We start from the raw sequence: 23,633 nt of genomic DNA, 5'->3' as shown, positions 1-23,633 counted from the left end.
CCAAAATGAAGTAAATCTAATCAGTAGAATCGGAGTTGTGAATTTTGAATTTTTGAGTGAAAAATAGTGCCTAAAAAAATCTAAACCAGCCATCTAGTCATGCGAGACAGGGGCAAAGTCGAAAGTTATGGCCGACCGTGATGGAGGGTGTTTTGGATACACATGATGGATTAGGTCCAGTTTCGGCTTACCTTCGGACATAGAAAAAAATGTGAAGAAAAATGCCTGAAGGGTATAGTTCAGCTGGGCAAGACATCCATCAGTGTCCGAGGAGGAGGTAGTGTCATCAGCGGGGAGCCGCTGGACAAAGTTGAGGTGAAGATTTCTACATTCAGACTTTGTCACTTTTTTGAACAAAGCTGTAGGCTGTAGCCGACAAAGGCTCCACAAGGCAGAATACCCCTTCCAAGAGGAGCCGATGAACAGGATTTGCTGCAGCGGACAAAAATAACTTTGTGGGAGCTACTGAAAAGTCAGGTGGACCGGTGATGCACCTTAGGCAGATCAGTGAGCAGGTAAGTCCCGGTCTCCTGTTGGTTCTCGGACTACTTTCAGGTGGAAAAATGTCTAAGTCCCAAGTTTCAGTTCAAGGCTGATTGGGCACCTTCTGCACCACTTCCAACGGTCCAGGACTGGGTTGGCACAACTTGGAGGGCAGGACTCACTTCAATATGGGTCCAGCCAATGCAGGGTTCAAGGTTGCTGGAGCTTTATCTATTCTTGAAGCACACAAAGGAGTACAGCCAACTAGCCCATGGAGTTACTTTGGTAGTCCTGAGATCAAGCAGCAAGACAGGCCTCTGGAAGCAGCAAGGCAGGTCTCCGAGGTACAAAGCAGGCCTCAAGCAGCCGGTCAGTTCTCTGAAGTGCAAGGAAGTCCTTCTGGGGATCATCTGCAAGTCCAGGAGTAAACTGAAGAGTTGATCTGAGGTTCCAATATTTATACCAGCCTTTTGAGTGGGGGAAACGTCCAGAGGTCTAGGGTGACAAAACACTGGCGTCACGTCCTGTGCTAGAAGCAGCTCTTTTGAAATGTAAGTGGGGCATGGAACACTCCACCCCTCCTATATTGGCAAGATGCCCATCATGTCAACATCTAGTACCCCTTTGTCTCGCTGCCTGGGAGGAATACACAAATGCCAACTTATACTCTATTCACAGTTATGTGACCCAGGACACTGGCTGGAGGCTCCAAATGGTTAGGACAAGAAAATGCAGACTTTCTATAAGTGGCATTTTCAGAAGTGCGACTTACAATCTGACTTTACCATTAAAGATTAAAACGTTAGCGTGTATTAAAGGTAATACGTTATCCCAATATTATACTATGGGACTTTTACGCCTCACAGTAATGAAAAACGAATTTGGGAGATTTCCACTACCAGGACATTTAAACCTTAAACGTACATATCTGACTTTTTAAGTACGCTGCTCCCTTCCCTATGGGCTGTTTAGGGCCTACTTTAGGGTGACTTATATGAATTAAAAAAGGGAGGTTTTTTCCGGCTTAAAGGTTTATTTTTCAAGATCAGTGTGCATTTTAAAACTGCACCAAGGCTGCAATGGCAGGCCTGAGACATGTTTTGAAGGGCTACTTAAGTGGGTGGTACAATATGTGCTGCAGATCCACCAGTAGCGTTTCATTTACAGGCCCTGGGTACATGTAATACCACTTTACTAGGGACTTGTAAGTAAATTAAATGTGCAAAGTGGGTGTAAACCAAGTTTACTGGGTTTAAAGGAGTGAGCACAAGCACTTTAGCACTGGTTAGAAGCGGTAAAGTGCACAGAGTCCTATAGCCAACAAAAACTAATTCCAGCAAACCAGAGGTGACGAGGCAAAAGGTTTGGAGTAAGACCACACCAAAGAATGTCGGGCCTAACAGAAGAGCACTCCTCTCTCTCTCTCTCCACAAAAAAAGCAGAACTACAAATCGCTTCCTGGGTGTGGAATCCAAACTTCCTCACCATAAACAAACAGCTATGGGTTTTCACATTACACTCTGGAATCAGAATTGGATGCAGAGTGCTAGGCGGCACCTTCTCTATCAGTGGACAGTCCAGAGACACCTGCACAGGAGAAAAAGTAGTGCACATCTGCCACTAAGGAGGTGCTCACAGGGTCGTTAACATAATTGGACAAGACCCCAGATTCAGGCGACCTGTGGTTCTCACCCGAATAGCAAGCATAATGGGACATCAAATGCCTTGGCAGCAAAGACTACAGGCCAATGGTGACCAAACCCAGTGCTTGTTATATGCTGGTCAGGATCATGGTGGATATGGTGCTGACTGGGGTAGGAACGTAGTTCAGCAACATGAAGCAGCAGCTGTAGGCCATCTATCTAGTGTCAAAACATCACTATTATTCACCTTAACTTGCATCACTTCAGAAATAAAAATGAAAACTACAGGCAGATAAGGATTTCAGTGTCAGTCTCTGTTAATTTTGCTGTAACTCTTGGAAACTAACTGCTGAACTAGAGAGTCTGTTATAATGGAGAATAAATCCATTCCCAATCCATGCCAAACAGCTACCAAGAATTTAATGCAAAGTAAAGCGAAACTATCCCTCCTTGGCAGAGTGGTGCAAGAACATTCTAAGTGTAAAACCGAATGATGTGTTCCATTTCTGGGCTGTATCAGACTTTGCCAGATGCTGCTAGATTGGTTTAAAGATTATTTTTGGAATGTACATGACCATCAGTGGAACAGCTAGAATTTCCAATAATATTTCAATTAAAGTCCCCATGTGCGACTCGGAAAACACAAGGCTATTTGTTGTCCATTTATTACTAGGCAGATATGTCAGACAGGTGTAGAATCTCATAGGGTAGCGCTGAAACCAAGTAAAATCTAATAATAAACTGGTAATTTCTGCCAAACTTTTGGTCAAAGGGTGATCCGTCATGAAGTCGTTGGCATGAATGTTTCGGATTTCTTTTTTTTTTTTAAATGTCACTTTATTAAGTCATTATAAACCGATAAATTTAATACATTTAATCTCAACCAAACATTATGCCAGTTATAATAAAAAGAGCACACAATGGAACATTTAAATTTAAAAACAACTAATACACTACTTGGTTTAAAAAAAAAAAAAAAAGCCAACTGCCATGGCTACTGTAGCACAACCCACTGAAAATAAAAACAACAGATATTTAACCCCTTCGATGTTCATGACGGAGCGGTTCCGTCATGAGCATCGGTTGGGCTGTGCTTATGACGGAACCGCTCCGTCATGAGCACAGCCCCTGGGGGAAGCGCTGGCGCTCCCCCCCTGGGGGCTAGATTTTGGCACCAATTGGGGGGTTGGCAGCGGAAGAGTTTCCGTTGCCACCCCCGAGCCCCCCCACGCTTCCTGATGACGTCAGCGCGCGTCGACGTCATCAGGAAGCGTTGGACGCGCTGGAATTCATTTCTTCCAGCGCGTCCAACAGAGAAGGTAAGTGTTTGGCTCCGGTGTGGCGGGGGGGGTGGGGGGGGGGGGGGTGGGGAATTGGGAGGCCTTGAGGCATCGGGGGAGAGGAAAGAGTACTTCCTCCCCCCTGATGTCTCAATGCTGGGCATTCCTGCTTCACGATTGCGCACAGCGTCGCGATCGTGGAGCAGGGATGCCCCACTAGACACCAGGGATGTCTTTTTCTAAAGTAGGAATCGACCCCTTGGGCAAGGGTCGCTTCCTTGGGGGCCAAAATATTCTTAAGACTTTTCTGCCCCCCCTGGGGGCAGATCGGTCGTGTTTATGTCCGTTTCTGCTCCCAGGGGGGGCAGAAAAGCCCACTAGACACCAGGGATGTATTTTTCTGCATTAGGAAGCGACCCCTTGGGCAAGGGTCGCTTCCTTTGGGGCATGAATAATGGTAAGACTTTTCTGCCTCCCCTGGGGGCAGATCGGTCGTCTTTCTGTCCGTATCTGCTCCCAGGGGGGCAGAAAAGCCCACTAGACACCAGGGATGTCTGTGTTTAGAAGTACGGAAGCAACCCCTTGGGCAAGGGTCGCTTCCTGGGGGCATAATTAATTGTTAAGACTTTTCTGCCCCCCTCTGGGGGCAGATCGGTCGTGTTTGTATCCGTTTCTGCTCCCAGGGGGGGCAGAAAAGCCAACTAGACACCAGGGATGTCTGTTTTAGCATTAGGAAGCTACCCCTTGGGCAAGGGTCGCTTCCTTGGGGGCAAAAGAAATGTAAAGACTTTTCTGCCCCCCCCCCCCCCCCCGGGGGCAGATCGTTCTTTTGTGTAGCCATTTCTGGTCCCAGGGGGGGCAGAAAAGCCCACTAGACACCAGGGAATTAGTTTAAATAAAAATGGAAGTGACCCCTTGGGCAAGGGTCGCTTCCAGGGTGCAATTTTTTATAATATGTATTTGGCCCACCCGCCCCGGGACAGAGTAGCCTTTTTTTTTCCTGCTGTTTTCTGCCCCACCTGGCACACCACCCGATTGACCATTTGGGTAGTAACATAGCATGTTATAATGTTTATTGTTATATCTTTTGTGAATTGCAATTGCAATGTTTTTTTTTTACTTTTTTGTTCTAGGTGAAGGCTTTTGCTCTTTCCAGTTTGCCGTTTCGTTACTGGTGGTTCTGCTGTTTGTGTAGTTTGGTAAGAGACTTTTTTTTGTACAATGTAAATGTGTTTGATTTCTCTGCATGAATTTTTTTTGCAAATGGTGTAATAATAGCAGTATGTTTGGTTTTTGAGTGTCAAAAACTGTTTGCATTTGTGCTCGATGTGTATTTTGTTGTCTTGTGAGTAAACATTTTTTTTTTCTTCTTTCTAGTTGGATATCGTTGGTTTTTGCTGTCACTGCAGAGTAGGTTCTGGTGAGTGTAGCTGTCTCTTGTAATTGAATTCTATAGTTTTTGAGTACATTGATCTTTGTGATAAAGGTACACATTTCTTTACTTACTTGGTTTGCACATTGTTGGCTGTTGTTGACTTGTTTGTGCAGTCTTCTATCTTAATAAGTATAATGGCTAGCCGCAGGATTACTGCTCAGCAGGATGTTGGTTTGCTTTTTGAGCCTTCCTCTGACCATGGTTCAGAGACTGACTCTGCATCTGAGGGAGAGATGGCAGGGGACGATTCTGGCAGTGAGTTTTCTCTCCATGTGGAGTCATCGGATGATGAAGATACTCTTAGTGCGGATGAAGTGCCTGTGTTAGAGGATGAGACTGATGTGCCGATAGTGCGGCAAGAGGCATCTGGGCTGCAGCCTGGGGCTGCAAGGCTTCCCGTTGGTGTAGTGCAGCAAGAGGCTTCTGGGCAGCAGCCTGCGGCTGCAAGGCTTCCCGTTGGTGTAGTGCGGCCAGAGGCATCTGGGCTGCAGGCTGGGGCTGCAAGGTTTCCTTTTGAAAGTGATGACCTCTGGGTTGCCCCTGGCATGGTGCAGCCGCCATTGCCAGACTTTACTGGTGTTCCAGGGTGTAGAGTGAATACTGAAAATTTTTTGCCGATACATTTTTTTTAGATGTTTATGGACGATGTGTTTTTAGCAGAGATTGTTGAGCAGACTAATTTGTATGCCGAACAGTTTTTGAGGGACAACAGTGCCAGTCTTAAGCAATACTCTAGAGCTACACGGTGGACTCCCACAAATCTTGAAGAGATGAAGAAGTTCTTGGGTTTAACTTTGTTGATGGGCTTACTAAGGAAGCCATCAATGTCTTCATATTGGTCTACTAGTCCCTTGATGGCAACTGCTATTTTTCTGGCAGTCATGAGTCGTGACAGGTATTTGCTTCTGCTTCGGATGATGCATTTTGTTGATAATGGTTTAGCGTTGCCACGAGATCACCCTGATTGTGACCGTCTTTTTAAGATTAGGCCTGTCCTTGATCACTTTGTTGATCGATTTTCTGAGATTTATGCCCCTGGGAAAGAAATTGCAGTGGATGAGTCTTTGGTGTTGTTCAAGGGCCGCTTGGTTTTTAGGCAATATATTCCTAGTAAGAGGGCACGCTATGGAATTAAGCTGTATATGCTGTGTGACAGTAGGACTGGATATGTCTCTAATTTCAGGGTGTACACCGGTAAGGAATCCAGGATTAACCCCCCTGGTTGTCCGTCCACTTTTGGAGTGACTGAGAAAATTGTTTGGGAACTTGGTAGAGGAATTTTTAACAAAGGCCACCATTTATATGTAGATAACTTCTACACTGGTGTGCGGTTGTTCAGGGAATTGGCCAAAGTGGACACTGTTGCTTGTGGCACAATCCGCTCTAACCGTAAAGGTTTCCCAAAAGAACTGGTTTGTCAAAAGCTTGTGCGGGGACAGTGCAGTGCGTTGCGAGGAGCTTCTTGCTGTGAAGTTTTCAGACAGGAGTGATGTCTACATGCTGACTACCATCCATGATGAAAGCACTGCACCTGTGACTGTTTGGGGTCAGGTCGCTGAAGCGCGCAAACCTGTGTGCATTTTAGACTATAATAGGCACATGGGTGGTGTTGACAGAGTAGATCAGAGGTTGGAACCTTACGCTGCTCTTCGTAAGGCTTACATTTGGTACAAGAAGTTGGCTATCCATCTTTTCCACTTGGCAATGTTTAATGCTTTTGTTGTGTTCCAGGATTCTTGCCCTGAGTCAAAGATGACTTTTGCTAAGTTTCAGGAGTCTGTAATAGGCAGCCTTGTTGTAGTGGAACAGGCAAGTGTTCCTAGAGTTGGAGTGGTGGAGGATGTTGCTAGATTGAGAGATCGCCACTTTCCTGATCACATTCCTCCCACACCCCCAAAAGATTTTCCCAGTAGGAGATGTAGAGTCTGTTGGCGAAGAGGTATGCGGAAGGAGGTTCGTATGTACTGCCCCGACTGTCCTTCTAATCCTGGGCTGTGTGTCCCGACTTGTTTTAGAGCGTACCACACGCAAAATAATTTTTGGGAGCATTCATGAGTGGTAAAGTGAACCGCCTGGTCTGTATTCTTTTGAAAATGTGATTATGTTTCAAGGTTGGCGTTAGTGCAATGTATTTAGTTGGTGATTTTGTGTTTGTAGATTTGTATCCATTTGCGATTTGTTTGTGTTTTTAATTTTGTCTTTAAAAATCCTAAATGTGATGGCGGTGTGTGTAGGCTGGCGCTTGGCTGTTGGTGTGTGTGGACTGGCATTTGCTTGGCGGTGTGCGTGGAATGGTGCTTGGCTGGCGGTGTGCGTGGACTGGTACTTGGCTGGCGGTGTGCGTTGACTGGCGGTGTGCGCGGACTGGTGCTTGGCTGGTGGTGTGCGTGGACTGGAGCTTGGCTGGCGGTGTGCGTGGACTGGAGCTTGGCTGGCGGTGTGCGTGGACTGGTACTTGGCTGGCGGTGTGCGTGGACTGGAGCTTGGCTGGCGGTGTGCGTGGATTGGCGATTGGCTGGCGGTGTGCCTGGACTGGCGATTGGCTGGCGGTGTGCCTGGACTGGCGCTTGGCTGGCGGTGTGCGTGGACTGGTGTTTGGCTAGCGGTGTGCGTGGACTGGTGCTCTGCTAGCGGTGTGTGTGGACTGGCGCTCGGCTGGCTGTGTGGGAGTAGTGACTTGCTGCTGGTCACTATACACACTGCTAGCTGAGTGCCACTCCACGCAATCCATCAGCTTGTGTAGTTGCTGTGTCAGGAATGTTGGCGTGTGAAAGTGATGGGCCCTTGAATGGCGCTGTGTGCTGGTGTGAGTTTTGTTATGTGATGGGCCCGCGGCTGGCGGTGTGAATGGTTTTGTATGTCTCACACGTATGAAAGGTGTATGAATGGCCTGTAAAGAGGTTGGTGCCTTGTCGTGGCTTTACAGCTCACGAGCTGTGAGTCAATGGTTCAGTTTCTCGCCCTTTCAATTATTAACAGTGTTTTTCATTTTTGTGAAATCACTTGCTAATACAATTGTATATACTGAACCATCACTCACCCTCGTGCCAAATCCAACCAGTATGTGTGTGTGCGTGAGGATTAGATAGCTGTGCAGTAATATTTGTCTTTCTGAAGCAGGGTGTACCTTGTCCCTTTTTGTGAATTTTGTAATGTGTTTTGCTTTTGTGCCTGGTGGTGCGAATGGTCTTGTTTGTATCATGTATGAAAGGTGTGTGAATGGCCTGTAAAGTGGTTGGTGCCTTGACGTGGCTTTACAGCTCACGAGCTGCGAGTCATTGGTTTGGTTTTTTGTGAATTTAATTATTGACAGTGCATTTCATTTTTGTGAAATCTCTTGTTAATAAAATTTAATACACTGAACCATGACTCGCCCTCGTGCCAAATCCAACCAGTATGTGTGTGTTTGAGGAAAAGATGGTTGTGCAGGAATCTTTGCCTTTAGTTTCTCTGCCAAGGTGTACTTTCCATGTAAGAATAACCCACCAACTGTAGATATTGTTGAAAACCCTTGGGAGTTCATGGTGATGTCTCTCTGGGGAATTCAAAAAGTTTTTTTATCCCCAATGTCCTGCAAACCTCAAAATGTCTGCCACATTTTCATTGCAATATTGTTCAAAAATTCTCACGCTGTAGAAACAAACCAATAATTATGTCTAAACTATCTGGTTTTGCAAGGGGGGTCACTTTGGTTTTTGGCCCGGTGCTCGGCGGCCATCTAGGGAAACCTACCAAACCCACACATTTCTGAAAACTGAACACCCGGCGGCTTCCAGGGAGGTATGGCATGCGTGGATCCCCCAACGTTTCCTTACCCAGAATCCCCTGCAAACCTCAATTTTTGCTGAAAAAAATCACTTTTTTCACACATTTTGGTGTGGGAAAGTTGTGGCATCACCGGGCTCACACAAATTTACCACCACCCAGCGTTCCCCCAGGTCTCCCGGTAAAAATGGTGCCTCACTTGTGTGGGAGGCCCAAGTACCCGCGGCAGGCAAGGGCCCAAAACGTAGTGAGGCGACATCAAAATGGCCTATCGCAAAACCACCTGGTTTTGCAAGGGGGGTCACTTTGGTTTTTGGCCCGGGGCTCGGCGGCCATCTAGGAAAACCTACCAAACCCACACATTTCTGAAAACTAGACTACCGGCGGCTTCCAGGGAGGTATGGCTTGCGTGGATCCCCCAACGTTTCCTTACCCAGAATCCCCTGCAAACCTCAATTTTTGCTGAAAAAAAATCTCTTTTTTCACACATTTTGGTGTGGGAAAGTTGTGGCATCACCGGGCTCACACAAATTTACCACCACCCAGCGTTCCCCCAGGTCTCCCGGTAAAAATGGTGCCTCACTTGTGTGGGAGGCCCAAGTACCCGCGGCAGGCAAGGGCCCAAAACGTAGTGAGGCGACATCAAAATGGCCTATCGCAAAACCACCTGGTTTTGCAAGGGGGGTCACTTTGGTTTTTGGCCCGGGGCTCGGCGGCCATCTAGGGAATCCTACCAAACCCACACATTTCTGAAAACTAGACACCCAGCGGCTTCCAGGGAGGTATGGCTTGCGTGGATCCCCAACGTTTCCTTACCCAGAATCCCCTGCAAACCTCAATTTTTGCTGAAAAAAATCTCTTTTTTCACACATTTTGGTGTGGGAAAGTTGTGGCATCACCGGGCTCACACAAATTTACCAAGTACCCGCAGCAGGCAAGGGCCCAAAACGTAGTGAGGCGAAATCCACATTGCCCATCAAAAAAATGTTTGGGCCCTTGCCTGCCGCGGGTACTTGGGCCTCCCACACAAGTGAGGCACCATTTTTACCGGGAGACCTGGGGGAACGCTGGGTGGTGGTAAATTTGTGTGAGCCCGGTGATGCCACAACTTTCCCACACCAAAATGTGTGAAAAATGATTTTTTCAGCAAAAATTGAGGTTTGCAGGGGATTCTGGGTAAGGAAACGTTGGGAGATCCACGCAAGCCACACCTCCCTGGAAGCCGCCGGGTGTCTAGTTTTCATAAATGTGTGGGTTTGGTAGGTTTCCCTAGGTGCCGGCAGAACTAGGGTTCAAAAACTACAGCTAGTCACTTTGCCAAAAAAGAGTCATTTTTCACTGCAAAATTGAGCTTTGACCACATTGCGTTTTGCGACGTTTCCTGTTGCGGGCACTGGGCCGACCCGCACAAGTGAGGTACCATTTTTCTCGTAGGACTTTGGGGAGCGCGGGGTGGGTGGAAATTTGTGGATCCACGCAGATTCCAGAACTTTCCATCATAGAAATGTGGGGAAAAGGTGTATTTTTTTGTCAATTTTTTACGTTTGCAAGGGATTCTGGGTAACAGACCATGGTGGGAGGTACTCAAGTCACCCCATCCTGGATTCCCCTGCGTGTCTAGTTTTCACAAATATATAGGTTTGCTAGGTTTCCCTAGGTGCCGGCAGGGCTAGGGTTCAAAAACTACAGCTAGGCACTTTGCCAAAAAAGGGTCATTTTTCACTGCAAAATTGAGGTGTGACCACGTTGCGTTTTGCGCCGTTTCCTGTCGCGGGCACTAGGCCGACCCGCACAAGTGAGGTACCATTTTTCTCGTAGGACTTTGGGGAACGCGGGGTGGGTGGAAATTTGTGGATCCACGCAGATTCCAGAACTTTCCATCACAGAAATGTGGGGAAAATGTGTATTTTTTGTCATTTTTTTTACGTTTGCAAGCGATTCTGGTTAACTGACCATGGTGGGAGGCACTCAAGTCACCCCATCCTGGATTCCCCTGGGTGTCTAGTTTTCAAAAATGTATAGGTTTGCTAGGTTTCCCTAGGTGCCGGCAGAGCTAGGGTTCAAAAACTACAGCTAGACTCTTCGCAAAAAATGTGTAAAATTTCAGTGTGAAAATGTGGTGTGTTCAGCTTAGGTTTTGAGTCACTTCCTGTCGTGGGCACTATGTCTACCCACACAAGTGAGGTACCATTTTTATCGGGAGACTTAGGGTAGTTCAGATTGGTAAAGCAACTGTCATTACCTATTGATTTTTGATGCATTTCGCCCTTCCAAATGAAAGATGTTGTGTAAAAAAAAAAGTCATTTTGAAAAATGACCAATAATTGTCATGCAAGTATGAGTATTCCCAATTTCGAAAATGTGCAAATATGCACTGTTTCTAAACTCTGTAATTTGTTCCCATTTCAGAAATACATAGGTGTCTTTCATACCAATTTTTCCATGTATACATTTTCACACTATAATTGCTATATACCCGGAACAAAAAAAAAATATTACAAAATGCTGCTCAGTTTTTTACTCTGGGTTCGTTGGGCTCTTGGGGAACCTACAAGTCCTATATATCCCCACAACCAGGAAGGTCCAGCGGATGTAACGGTACATTGCTTTCAAAGAGCTGTCATAATTAGAAGAAGTTACAGGTGAAAACGTTGACACAAAAGGCTGCTTTTTTCAACTAATTTTTAATTTTTCCTATATTTAACTGTTAGTTTCTATAAAGAAACCTTGATGGATCAACACAAATGACACCTTGCTGAATTCAGAATTTTGTCTACTTTTCAAAAACGTATAGCTTTCCAGGATCTATTATTGCTTTTCTACCCATTTCTACCATTATCTGGAAGGAGGTTGAAAGCACAAAAAATTGCAAAAATAGGGTATGTCCCAGAAAAATGTCAAAACTGTGTAAAAAATGTTGGATTTCTGACAAAAATCTGTCATTCCCTAAAAGCTGGAGAAATGGTGATTTCAGCCCCACAAACCCTTTTTTGATATCATTTGCAGAGAAAAACCCAGACGCTTTCATTTGCAGCCACTTTTCACAAAAAAAACAAAATTTTGCTGTATTTTGACTAATTTCTGGGAACCCTCTAGGAGAATCCACAAACCCTGGGTACCTTTAGAATCCGCATGATGTTGGAAGAAAAGGACGCAAATTTGGCGTGGATACCTAATGTGGTCCAAAAGTTACAGGGGCCTAATCGCACACTACCCCAAATAGCCCAAAAAAGGCTCAGCACAGGAGGGGAAAAGGCCTAGCAGCGAAGGGGTTAACCAATCTCTTGTTACTCTGCTTTACCACTCTCCTGGCTGCAATACATTTTGGATAATCTATTGTGACAGCTCATTCAGCACCCTACAACCCATTATTGTTCTTGCAGTGCTGCGCGAAGGCCTCCAAATAAAGTTGCAGCCCCACTGCCATGTGATCAAAGAACAGTGTCATCAGCATATTGGAGGCAATGGATAAGTGTACCCGCAAACTTGGGGTTGGGGGGCTTGAGGCACTGACTGAGGCTAGTGTGTATTTTATATCTGCCACATACAGATTAAACAGAAGCAGTGATAGGGTGCATCCTTGTTTTACACCGGTATTGGTCCAGATCTTATTGGTTGAGACTGTTTGCTGACGTTCTTACCTGGACCCAGGTCCAGTGTAAAGACTCATGATGACCCCGAGTAGATATATCTGAAAGAAACACGTTAGTTAGATTCCTCACCTTAGAATATCCCCAGGCGTCAGGCAGGATCCGGAAAGATTTTTTGTAGCAATACCCCTTGCGCATCGCTAGGCGTCGTCTGCGGCTCCGCGTCCGTCATTGGTGTTGTGCGCCGGAATGACGTCGGAGTACTTAGACGCCGCCCTCGCGCGCTGACGTCAGTTCTTCTTTTTTCCACGCCAGACAGCGCCGATCCGGGGAGAGCTTACCCCTTAGTCAATTTTTGACTAAACTTTTTTGACTCTTTTTTGTCTATTGTCGACTCGACTCTGGTGCCGGTAGGATGCCCTGGTTTAAAGCCTGTGACTCCTGTCATCGACTGATGTCGGTGACGGACCACCATCGCCGGTGCCTTTACTGCCTGGGGGCCGACCACGACGTGGAATCGTGCCCCGATTGTCAGACCTTGACCTCGAAGGCTATGCGGGAGCGGTCCCGCAAGCTTCTCGAGCTTCGGCACTCAGCTCCACGCCGCTCATGGTCCCGGTCCAGGAGGAGGTCCAAGGACTGGTCGCGGAGCTGCAGTCACCATCATCGCTCGTCGGGCTCGAAGTCTTCGGGTAAGTCGAAGCGATCTAAGAAGTCCAAGTGGCGACACCGCTCTTCGGACGCCGGTCGCGCGACTCGGCCGAGGGTTAGGGTGGTCCCACCCCCGCGGCTCCGTCGGAGCCGCAAGAGCCGCGTCTGTCCCCATACCCGCCGGTCCCTGGGACTGACGCGACTCCGGCGGAGGTCAGTGCCTTCCTCTCGGCCATGAGGGGCCTGGCTCCGCCGTCGACGCCTGCCGGCACGCCTTCGGGCCCCGCGGGCTCGACTGGGCGACCTCGCGTGCCGGCGGCTCCAGCGCCTTCGACGACTTCGGTCCCGAAGCCGCAGGTCCCCGAGGAATCCAGGCCTGGATCTCTGCCGCCGCTGGTCGACCTCACGACGCCTCCTCCGCCGGCACCGGTTCCGCCCCCGACGCCGTTCCTCGGTTTAGCCCCTGTCCGGGCCCGGCGCCGGTGTGGCGCCGCTTGACGCCGCACCCGACGCCGATGGATGAGCGTTTCATCTACCGCCCAGGTCCGATCATTGCTCCTGTTTATCAGGAATCGGATAACGGGGGCGACTGGGAGGGGTCTGAGGACCCTCTGGCCATACAGGGCCAACTTTCACAGGACTGGGCAGACGAACTGGGGAATGCCAGTGGTCTGGCCCGGACGCTGGCTTCATCTCTCCTCCGACTGTGGCCTTGGAGGAAGGTGCAGCTTTTTCAGTGGTGCTGCGCAAGGCGGCCGCAGCCCTGGGGCTCGAGCTGCCTGCTGTGGCAGTGAGGACTAACGTCCTCACAGAGGTGCTTCAACCGTCAGCAAGCTCCACTGAGCCTCTGCTGCAGTTCAATGAGGCCCTCATAGACGTTCTGCAGGGCACTTGGTCCAAGCCCTCCACAGTTCCTCCTGTGGATCGGAACGTGGCCCGGAGCCACCGCCCTGCTCCGGGCAACCCCAGTTTCCTGTCCCAACACCCCACCCCCGAGAGTCTGGTTGTCCAGGCCTCCACTTCCTAATCCTCCTTCCCGTCCGCCCCTCCGGATCGGGAATCCAAGAGCCTGGAGCAGTTCGGAAAGAAGCTGTTCTCTTCCCTGAGTTTGGGCCTGCGGTCTTTGAACACCGCTTGCCTCTTGGACCGTTTCTCCCACTCTCTGTGGGTTACGGTGGAGGACGTGCTGCCCCTGTGTCCGGAGGAGGCCCGGACATGTCTCTCAGGCGCTTGCTGATGGGCGAGATGCAGCACGACATGCCATACGGTGTGGATGAGACAGCACGGACTCGCTGGGTAGGGCGATTTCCACCACATTGGCGCTCCGGCGCCACGCCTGGCTGCGGTCCACGTCTTTTTCGGGGGATGTCCAGAGTTCCCTCATGGATATGCCCTTTGATGGCACTCGCCTTTTTGGTGAGAAGGCGGATAGTGCGCTGGCTCGTTTTAAGGACTCCCGGGCTACGGCCAGGTCCTTGGGTCTCTCGGCCCCACGGCCGCAAACTTCCGCCTTTCGCACCTTTCGTGGCCACAAAAGGGGCGCCTCCTCACGTCCGCCTAGCCACCGGCCGCAGACCCAACCTGCACGCGGTCGCAGACGTGGATTCCGCCGTGGCGGTACAGGAGGACAACGTGCCTGTCAGTCCACATCCACCCCGGCAGCATCCGCCTCAAAGCCCTCCTAGTCTGAGCTTTCAGGCCCATTCCACGCCAGTGGGCGGCAGAGTTCGCCATCACCTGCTCCACTGGCGATCCATCACTTCGGACAGGTGGGTGCTGCAAATCGTCCGAAGGGGCTACTCCCTCCCCTTCGAGACGACCCCTCCAGCCGTGCCACCGTATATTGGAGGATCACTTGAATCTTCTGCGGGAGGAAGTTACGGCCCTCTTGGCCAAAGAGGCCGTCGAGCGCGTTCCTGGTCCAGAAGTAGGCTGTGGTTGCTATTCCCACTACTTTCTGGTTCCCAAGAAGGGCAAAGGAGGCCTACGCCCTATCTTGGACCTCAGGAGCGTCAACGCCTTCCTCCGGAAGGAACGGTTTAAGATGCTAACTTTAGCTCAGGTTCTGGCTGCCCTCGACCCTGGAGACTGGATGGTAGCATTGGACTTGCAAGACGCCTATTTTCACATCCCCGTCCTGCCGGCCCACCGGTGTTACCTGCAGTTCACGGTGGGTCAGGAGCACTTTCAGTTCACGGTGCTCTCCTTCGGCCTCACCAGTGCCCCTCGGGTGTTCACGAAAGTGATGGCGGTGGTCGCAGCTCATCTGCGCAGATCGGGGGTTCCAGTCTTGTCCTATCTCGACGACTGGCTGTTGAAGGCGGGCTCGCCCCAGCAAGCTGTCTCCCACCTCCAGACTACGGCCGACCTCCTGCATTTGCTGGGGTTCTCCATCAACGTGCCAAAGTCACACCTGAGTCCCTCCCAGAAGCTCCTCTTCATCAGAGCGGTTCTCGATTCGGCGCAGTTCCGGGCTTATCCTCCGGAACAGCGGGTCCGGGATATTCAGGCTCTGATTCCCATCTTACGGCCTCTATCCTGGGTTTCGGTCAGGTTGGTGCTGCGGCTTCTGGGGCTGATGGTCTCCTGCATCCTGTTGGTGCATTACGCCAGGTGGCGAATGCGGGCTCTGCAGTGGGCCCAGCATCGAGGCAACCTGTCCGACCAGGTCTTGATCTCGGAGGGCACTGCGCAACAGTTGCAGTGGTAGCTCACGGACCGCGATTGGGTCAGGGGTAGATGCCTCTCAATACCGTAACCGGAGCACGTAGTAGTGACGGACGCGTCCCTCCTGGGATGGGGGGGGGGGCCATATGGGAGAGGCGGAGATCAGAGGCCTCTGGTCTCCGGCGGAGTCTCAACTCCATATCAACCTGCGATCCGGCTTGCACTGAAAGCCTTTCTTCCCTCTGTCCGGGGAAGTGTTGTGCAGGTGTTCACGGACAACACCACCGCCATGTGGTTTTGCAACTAACAGGGCGGGGTGGGATCGTGGACCCTTTGTCAGGAGGCTCTGCGCCTCTGGACATGGCTGGAACACCAGGGCATCACCCTGGTGGTTCAACATCTGACGGGCTCTCTGAACGCCAGAGCGGACGAACTCAGCCGCCGGTGCATGATGGATCACGAATGGCGTCTGAACTCGGACGTGGCGCAAGGTCTCTTTCTGCAGTGGGGAGAGACTTGGTTAGATCTATTCGCCACCGAAGAGAATGCGCAATGTCAGCAGTTCTGCGCGTTGGAATTTCCAAGGCGGCACTCGCTCGGAGACGCTTTTCGTCGCGAGTGGAGTTGCGGTCTGTTGTACGCCTTTCCACCTATACCACTTCTGCCCAGAGTGCTGAAGAAGATCAGGCGCGACTGGGCCCAAGTCATCTTAGTGGCTCCTGATTGGGCACGAAGGTACTGGTATCCCGAGCTACTCAGTATGTCAATCGATCCTCCGATACGACTAACTCTTCAGGAGGACCTTCTCTCGCAGCAGCAGGGGACGGTCCTCCACCCGAACCTGTCCAGTCTCCACCTCCATGCGTGGAGATTGAGCGGCGACAGTTGATGCCATTTGACTTGCCTCCTGAAGTCTGTGATGTGATTCTGGCAGCCAGGAATCCCTCCACAAAAATCGGTATATGCCTGCAGGTGGAACAAATTTGTGGCATGGTGCACAGCAAAGGCTGTGGATCCCCTTTCCGCCCCTCTTTCTGAGGTTCTACTCTTTCTTCTTTCTTTGGCCCAGCAGGGCTCTGCTCTGGGCACCTTGAAAGGTTATCTTTCTGCCATCTCTGCTTTCTTACGGCTTCCTGATCAGCCTTCTCTCTTCAAGTCCCCTGTTGTTTCGCGCTTTCTTAAAGGCATCACTCACATGTTTCCTCTTGTCCCCTTCGTAATGCCTCAGTGGGATTTTAATTTTTTCTTGACCTTTCTGATGTGCGCTCCCTTTGAGCCCCTTCACAATTGTCCACTTCGTCTTCTGACTCTTAAGACTGCTTTCCTGGTTGCTATCACCTCGGCTAGACGGGTGAGTGAGCTCCAGGCTCTGTCATCTAAGCCTCCCTTTCTTTCTGTTCATCCGGACAAGGTTGTCCTCCGGACTCGTCCTTCTTTTCTTCCGAAAGTGGTGACCCCCTTTCACATCAGGCAACCGGTCACTTTGCCCACCTTCTTTCCGCCTCCGCATCCTTCGAAAGAGGAAGAGAGGCTCCACCGTCTGGACCCAAAACGTGCGCTGTCCTTTTATTTGGACCGCAACAGACAGTTCCGGGTGGACGACCAACTTTTTGTTGGATACGTAGGTGCTAAGAAGGGGAAAGCCGTACACAAACGGACCATCTCTCGGTGGGTTGTCTTGTGTATAAAAGTTTGTTACTCCTTGGCGAAAAAGGACCCTCCTGTTGGGCTGAGAGCCCATTCCACCCGGGCCACAGCGGTGACTACTGCCCTGGGACGGGGAGTTCCCTTGCAGGACATCTGTGAGGCGGCGACGTGGGCCTCACTGCACATGTTCGCCAAGCACTATTGCCTGGACAGCCAAGTCCAGAGAGATGGCTTCTTTGGCCGTTCTGTTCTCCAGGAGTTTGTGGGGTGATCTTGGTTCGCAGACCCTCCACCGGGGTTGGTATTGCTGGGGTATCTATTCTAAGGTGAGGAATCTAACGTGTGTCTTTCGGATGAACAAGTTACTTACCTTCGGTAACGATGTATCTGTAAGAAACATTAGTTAGTTAGATTCCTCACCGACCCACCCATCCTCCCCGCTCTGCGAACCGACATCTAGGGTGAAGGTCATCCTGTTCAGGGCCCTAGACTTTTTGGCACCAGTGTCGGTCTCTTGCATGGCTCTGCGTTCCTGGCGCGGAAAGCTATGTACAAGAACTGACGTCAGCGCGCGAGGGCATCGTCCAAGTACTCTGACGACGTCAATCCGGCGCACGACGCCAACGACGGACGCGGAGCCGCAGACGACGCCTAACGACGCGCAAGGGGTATTGCTACAAAAAATCTTCCCGGATCCAGCCTGACGCCTGGGGATATTCTAAGGTGAGGAATCTAACTAACTAATGTTTCTTACAGATACATCATTACCGAAGGTAAGGACCTTGTTCTTCTGAGTGCCCCAGTTAGATTACTTCTGCCACAATCTCAGTCTATCCACTTTGCCAAATGCTGTTGTAAAGTTGATTGATGCTACAAACAGCAGTGGTGCCTCTTTGAAGTTAACGGCTTTGATTATAGATGAAAGACTGATTAAGTGGTCCTCAATGCCATGCCCGTGTCTGCAACCGAGTGAGTCAGGGGAATTAAGGACTTTGAATTGTGCCCCTTCCTCTAGCACATTGTTCAGGGTTTTCGCAAAGCATTTACCCTCTATGTCAAGGAGGGCAATTAGCTTAAAACTGGCCGGTTGAGCTTTTAAGCCCTTCTGATAAGTTGGCGTCAATATAGCACCTCTGTAGCTATCCAGGACATTGTTCATCAGGATGCAGCTCTTAAATAGAGGGCTTAGCAGGGAGGCTCATTCCACTGGAGCTGATCTGAATATTCAGTTTGACAGACCATTTGGTCCCAGGGCTCCTGCTGATCGAAAGGAGCCAATATGCATGCTAACTTATCTTCGCCAGCCAGTGAACCGCTCCATTGTTCTAGATTTCTTCCAAGTGACCTATTTGTCATCCGGCAGTGGAACATTACCAAAGCCATCATTGTATACGTTTGAGATGTATTCTGTCCACTTACAAGAAGAAATAGAGGGCAAGCTCTTCACGTTGTTTTCACTCGTCCTTTTCTGTATAACTCTCCAACATTTTTCAGAGTTCTTAGTTTTGGAGGTTTCATGCAGTTCAGACCACATTGCTTCCTCATCATGCCTAGCCACTTCATATGCTTTTACTCTATAGGCCTTCCTTGCTTTCCAGATCTCATCCGTTTGTAGAGGAATGCTTCTGTGCTAACAGGCAGTTCTCAAGAGTTTGTTCAGTTTGCTTTTGAGGTTTCCCAGTGCCAGTGGACAATTAAGTATTTGTTTGCTTCCTGCAGCACTCTCTTTATCAGAAAACTGATTAAGCAGCTTCTCCAGAAACTGAGCCCAGTTTGGAGGGGAAGTTGACTCCTCCCTTGCCCCTAGTTTCAGAATTTCCATCAGTTCTTATTTTTACAACTGATGGTGGTGTTGCCCTTTTTATTCTTCACAGACCACCGGAATCAACCTCATTGCCAATTGTTAGAAGTGGTAGGCATCAGTAGTATCCCTAGAGTAAGTACAAACTAATCTAGCGTGGTCACTGCGTGGTAGAGCTATGATGGGCTTGAAATGTATTTATCTGGAAAAAGCTCTGGGTAGATACCGAAAAATAATCAATTAACGAGGAGCTTGAACTCATTATGTATGTGCAAGCTGCTGGTTGGTCCAAAGGGATTCTTCCATTTAGAGTTCCGAGAACCAATGAGTTGAGAGTGGAGCAAAGTTTTTCTCCACCCTTGTCGTCCTTAGTTTTCCTCTTAACTGTTTCGGGGATATGCCAAACCATGTCTTATTCTTGCTGCCATATGTGTGGGTCTGTGGTTCCTAACAAAAACATGTTAAAATCTCATGCCATTAACCATATGTCTGTAGGTAAAGTTGGCGCAGGATTTTAGTGATTTAAAAAACAATTCCCCTGGCCATTTTGTTCTTAGGCTGTTTGGGAATTATATAAATGCTTCCGATGATCTTGGGGGGGGGGAATTCCTGATGGGCTTAATAGGTGTAGCTGTTGCCTGTACAAAAATATATGGTCCTAGGCCACTTGCTAGCACTTTTGTATCCAGTGATTTATGTATCAGTACAGAAACGCCACCCAGAGGGTGCCCCCCTTTGACTGAGTGTTCCACTGTTGTTGCACATTCAAGGTGATCCTGCCAATTGGCGAGGGCCAGCTGCCAGATTTCTTGCAAGCACGCTATGTCCTTTAAGCAGACTTCTTTCATTGCATTAGAATCAGCTAAGAAGTTGTTAAGGCTGCAGATATTCCAAGAGTAAAATTTGAGATCAAGGTTATGGATAGGAAGAGAGGATCTGGGTCTAGAGCTGTGATGGCTTGCAGGCTCTTTTATTAGTGGCTTGCTCCATTGAGATCAAAATTGGTTCTACTGCAACTCGTGGGGATTGTGGGCCCTTAAAGCTGCAAAGGACAGAATCCCGCTGGTGAACTTGGTGAGTAGCTCTGGCCAAAAGCCATGGATATTTTAGTTTTGCTTCTTTACTGAAGATGATGCCCAAATCCACCACAATTTTAACATGGTACTCCGCTCGTCTTGCTATTTCTTTACCTTGGAACAGCACTTTGCTTGCCTCCTTTGGGCAGTCCTTGCTCCCTGGCATAAAGGCAAAGTAGAGGGACTCTACTGGGGGGAGGGGGGAGTAGAGAACCAATGCAACAAGCAGCCATGAGAAGTGCACCTGAATAGTTACATGTAAAAAAGAAGAAACTTCAACAATTTATTATATGAAAATGGAGTTTCAGAAATAAAGATGGCCTAATAAATTATACCTACCCTAATTTCTTATCTAAAGGTTTGCTAAATTTGAAGGGGAGAGAGGTCGAAATCCCGAACTGACACCTTTTTTTCCTCCGCACAATGTTACAAAATTCTCTTCTGCAGAACTGTTAATACTCTTTGGGTATCACTGGATCACTGACTCGCAGAGTCTTTTTTCGAATATGGTAGTGTGTGAAAGCTGACCACCCTGTTCTACTTTCAGCTGCCACACCCATGAAGGCTGTTCTCTCCATTTCCTGTGTGTGTGCCAAAGATGTCCGCATAGCTTCACGTGACCGCCATTACATAGATACAGTACTGTATAGTGGTTCATTAGCTAGTGTTCCACTAAAATGAGGCCGTAAAGAGGGTGTCAGGCTGGGGCTTAAAAGAAGCCTGCTTCTTCATTCAGTGGTTTTGCCCTAACCTAACTTGCTCATGAATCAACCTTTACCACCTCTGCACTGCACCCTGCAAGTGTACCAGTCATAAGAACTCTTCATTTTACACACTGTCCTTAAATTAGTGCTTAATCTTTATCATTTTAACTTTACATTAATTTATAAGTAGTTATTTGTGGAAATCATTTTTAAAACCATTAAGTAAGCTTGCCAAATAAGCTTGAGAAGCGTATAATTGCAGCTAAAAGAAACAGTTATTTCACTCATCAGATGACAGAAAGCTACCCGCCTCAGAAACTGTACACAAATCAGGAATGGCATCTCCAGATGAAAGACTTGAACATAACATAGGACTTACTAGGAACATTCACACAACGACCCCTCATAAACAGTACTTTGTATTTGGCACTTACCCATAAGCCCTATTTTCAGGTAGACTTGTATGAGCTCGAACTCCTGGAGGAATAACTCGAACTTCACTTATGTAAACCACGCAAGGAAAATGCACAACGTCAACATTGGTGCCTTTCTGTGGGGAAATAAGTGTATACAATTAGTTAGGAATCACATTTTCTTTTCTAAAGCATCAGCAAACACTTTTCACTCACCCCAGCAAACAAATTCTCAGCTGGGTAGAGGTCTACTTGAATGTAATGGCCCACAGAGGCTTTTCACTCTACCCCAACAATCCATTCCCACCCAAAAATGTAAAAAACTAAATCAAACTACAGATCTGGGTAAAGCAATGAAGTGCGGCAATTTTGTAAGCATTTTGTTGCATACATATTGGGGTCTTTTAAGCTCTCTTAACATATTACTGTAACCTACAGAAATGGGCGGAGTTATTCTCATTAAAATAACTGCATTCGCACCATTCAGAAGCTTCTGTAGAATAAACACAAAGTAAAGAATAAGGCACTCAATAGGAGATTTCAAACACGTTATTCTGTTAAATAAATACTGTGAATATATTTTACTCTCATTAAATTACTAGTTAACCTCATTCAAATGGAATACTTGGCTTTGATTTAAGTAACAGCTTCGAAAACGCCTGGTTTAAGCATTTCTTTACAGTAATGCAGCAGGTGCCACCAATGCTGAGGTGCCTGTATTCAAGAGATAAGCGACTCAATACTTTTCTCCATCTAGCACACCAATACTACAAACAAAACAACAAAGTTATCTGGACAAGTTCCTGCTTTTGCTAGAGGAGCATTATTATTCCTCAGTGTATTTTGTGTCTCATACTTAGGTTCCTGGTATGAATATGTGCAAAAAAAGCTATCCATTGGTTGATTTGAAGAGTTTTGAATACTACAATATAAGTCACAAGCAGACACATTCTATATTGATGGTGTAAACAAGAACACACTATCTTTTACAATAGGATTAAAAGAACAAAATGCATTGAAAAGAGCTAACCTTCACCAAACTACAACAACAACAAAATCTTATACCTAAATGTAATTTGCACTCTTTCTCAAAATGCCAGAGTATGCAGACCCAGTAACATGGTTACCATTAAGAGAGGTGGCTAGGTCCCACTGCAGGATTTATTCAATCTTAATAGAATAACATTTGAGCGAGTGCAAAACAGCAAAAATAAAAGACACAGCTTGGACTGATGTGAAGTCTTACTGCTACTGTACTCCCTGAACTCCGCAATACAACAGCCCACCAAAGCACCACAAAAGCAATGCAAAAAATTGCCATCAAGACCAAATGGAAGATGATTGGGGATTCCTTGGGAAGTGGCTTGCATTAGATATCAATTTTAGAGTGGTGTAGAGGGATGAGGATTGCCGTAGATATCAGCAGGTTCACTGATTAGGTCACAAAAATCAGCTGGAAAGACAACTGGGGAAACAACATGTGGGAGTCTGGATAGCAACTATGGTGAGACACCACAGTGTCTTAACAGAGGACTCCACAAAGCAAAACAGGTCTCCAACAGCAGCAACCTAGGCTCTAATTTATTAGCTTGGCCAGTCTGGAGAGAAATATGTGTAAATCGTGGTGAGTAACAAATTAGCCAAATATAAATAGAGTATGCTAAAGAAAGTAAACATCAAAACCTTAAATTCTATTCTATGAGATTTATAGAGCGCATAGCTACCCAAATGGGCCTCCCAGCGCTATAAACAACCAGAACCGCTACAATCCTTCAGCGAACCATCCACCCAAATTAAAATATAAACATTTCATGAGAGAAAATTATCAAAATGAAAGGAAAACAGACACAGGAAAAAGGAATAGGCATAAATACCCATTGGATGAGTAGCACATAACTGTCGAAAAGCAACAATCAAAAAGTGTTATCAATGGTGTCAACCAGACAGCAGCAGGTGCAGAGAATGTGCATTAGTGAGCATCAACCCTCACAAAAGCCGGTGGAACCAGGGTGAAACTAGTGGCCAACGGTGATCTGGGGAGTGGGATTCCTATCACCTGACACCAGCACGTATTGTTTGGGGTCAAGTAAAATCTTAATTTTGTTCAATGGACGAAAAGGGGCTATCTAGTCATGTTTGACCTAGGTATATCCAAAAGTTCAGGCTGACCGCGATGTAGTGCAGGTCGGATACAGGAACCAACCTTGTCCCACTGAAAAAGTACCTTGGATGGAGGATGTGTCTATTTTGAAGGCCTGATGTGGGGAGCAGAGGAGGCATTGCGTCGACGATGATCCCTTTGGATGTAGGCGATGGATTGGTTCAGATTCGCACAGTCAGTGATGTGTCACCAGCAAACCCTTCATGATTAAGATGATGCGTTGTCCTTGAGCCGCGCAGTCGGTGATGCATCGGCTTCGAGAGAAGATGAGTGGGTTCAGACCTGCAAAACGACGGCCATGTGTGGATTTTGCAGTA

General features: G+C 48.0%; 1 protein-coding gene across 2 annotated transcripts in view; it reads right to left on the bottom strand.

Moving 5' to 3' along the window:
* Positions 1–23,633, bottom strand: part of VIRMA (vir like m6A methyltransferase associated) — a 753,509-nt gene that overhangs the window by 636,610 nt on the left and 93,266 nt on the right. For both annotated transcript variants that reach the window (XM_085605246.1, XM_085605248.1), the window contains exon 2: positions 21,177–21,292. In XM_085605246.1, the coding sequence (XP_085461372.1) occupies positions 21,177–21,292 (116 nt within the window). The remainder of the gene's footprint in view (positions 1–21,176; positions 21,293–23,633) is intronic.

Source organism: Triturus cristatus, chromosome 5_1 (assembly GCF_964204655.1).
Source record: "Triturus cristatus chromosome 5_1, aTriCri1.1, whole genome shotgun sequence".
Lineage (NCBI taxonomy): Eukaryota > Metazoa > Chordata > Amphibia > Caudata > Salamandridae > Triturus > Triturus cristatus.
Note: the sequence above shows the minus strand (reverse complement) of the source record. Positions and strands in the feature narration are given on the sequence as shown.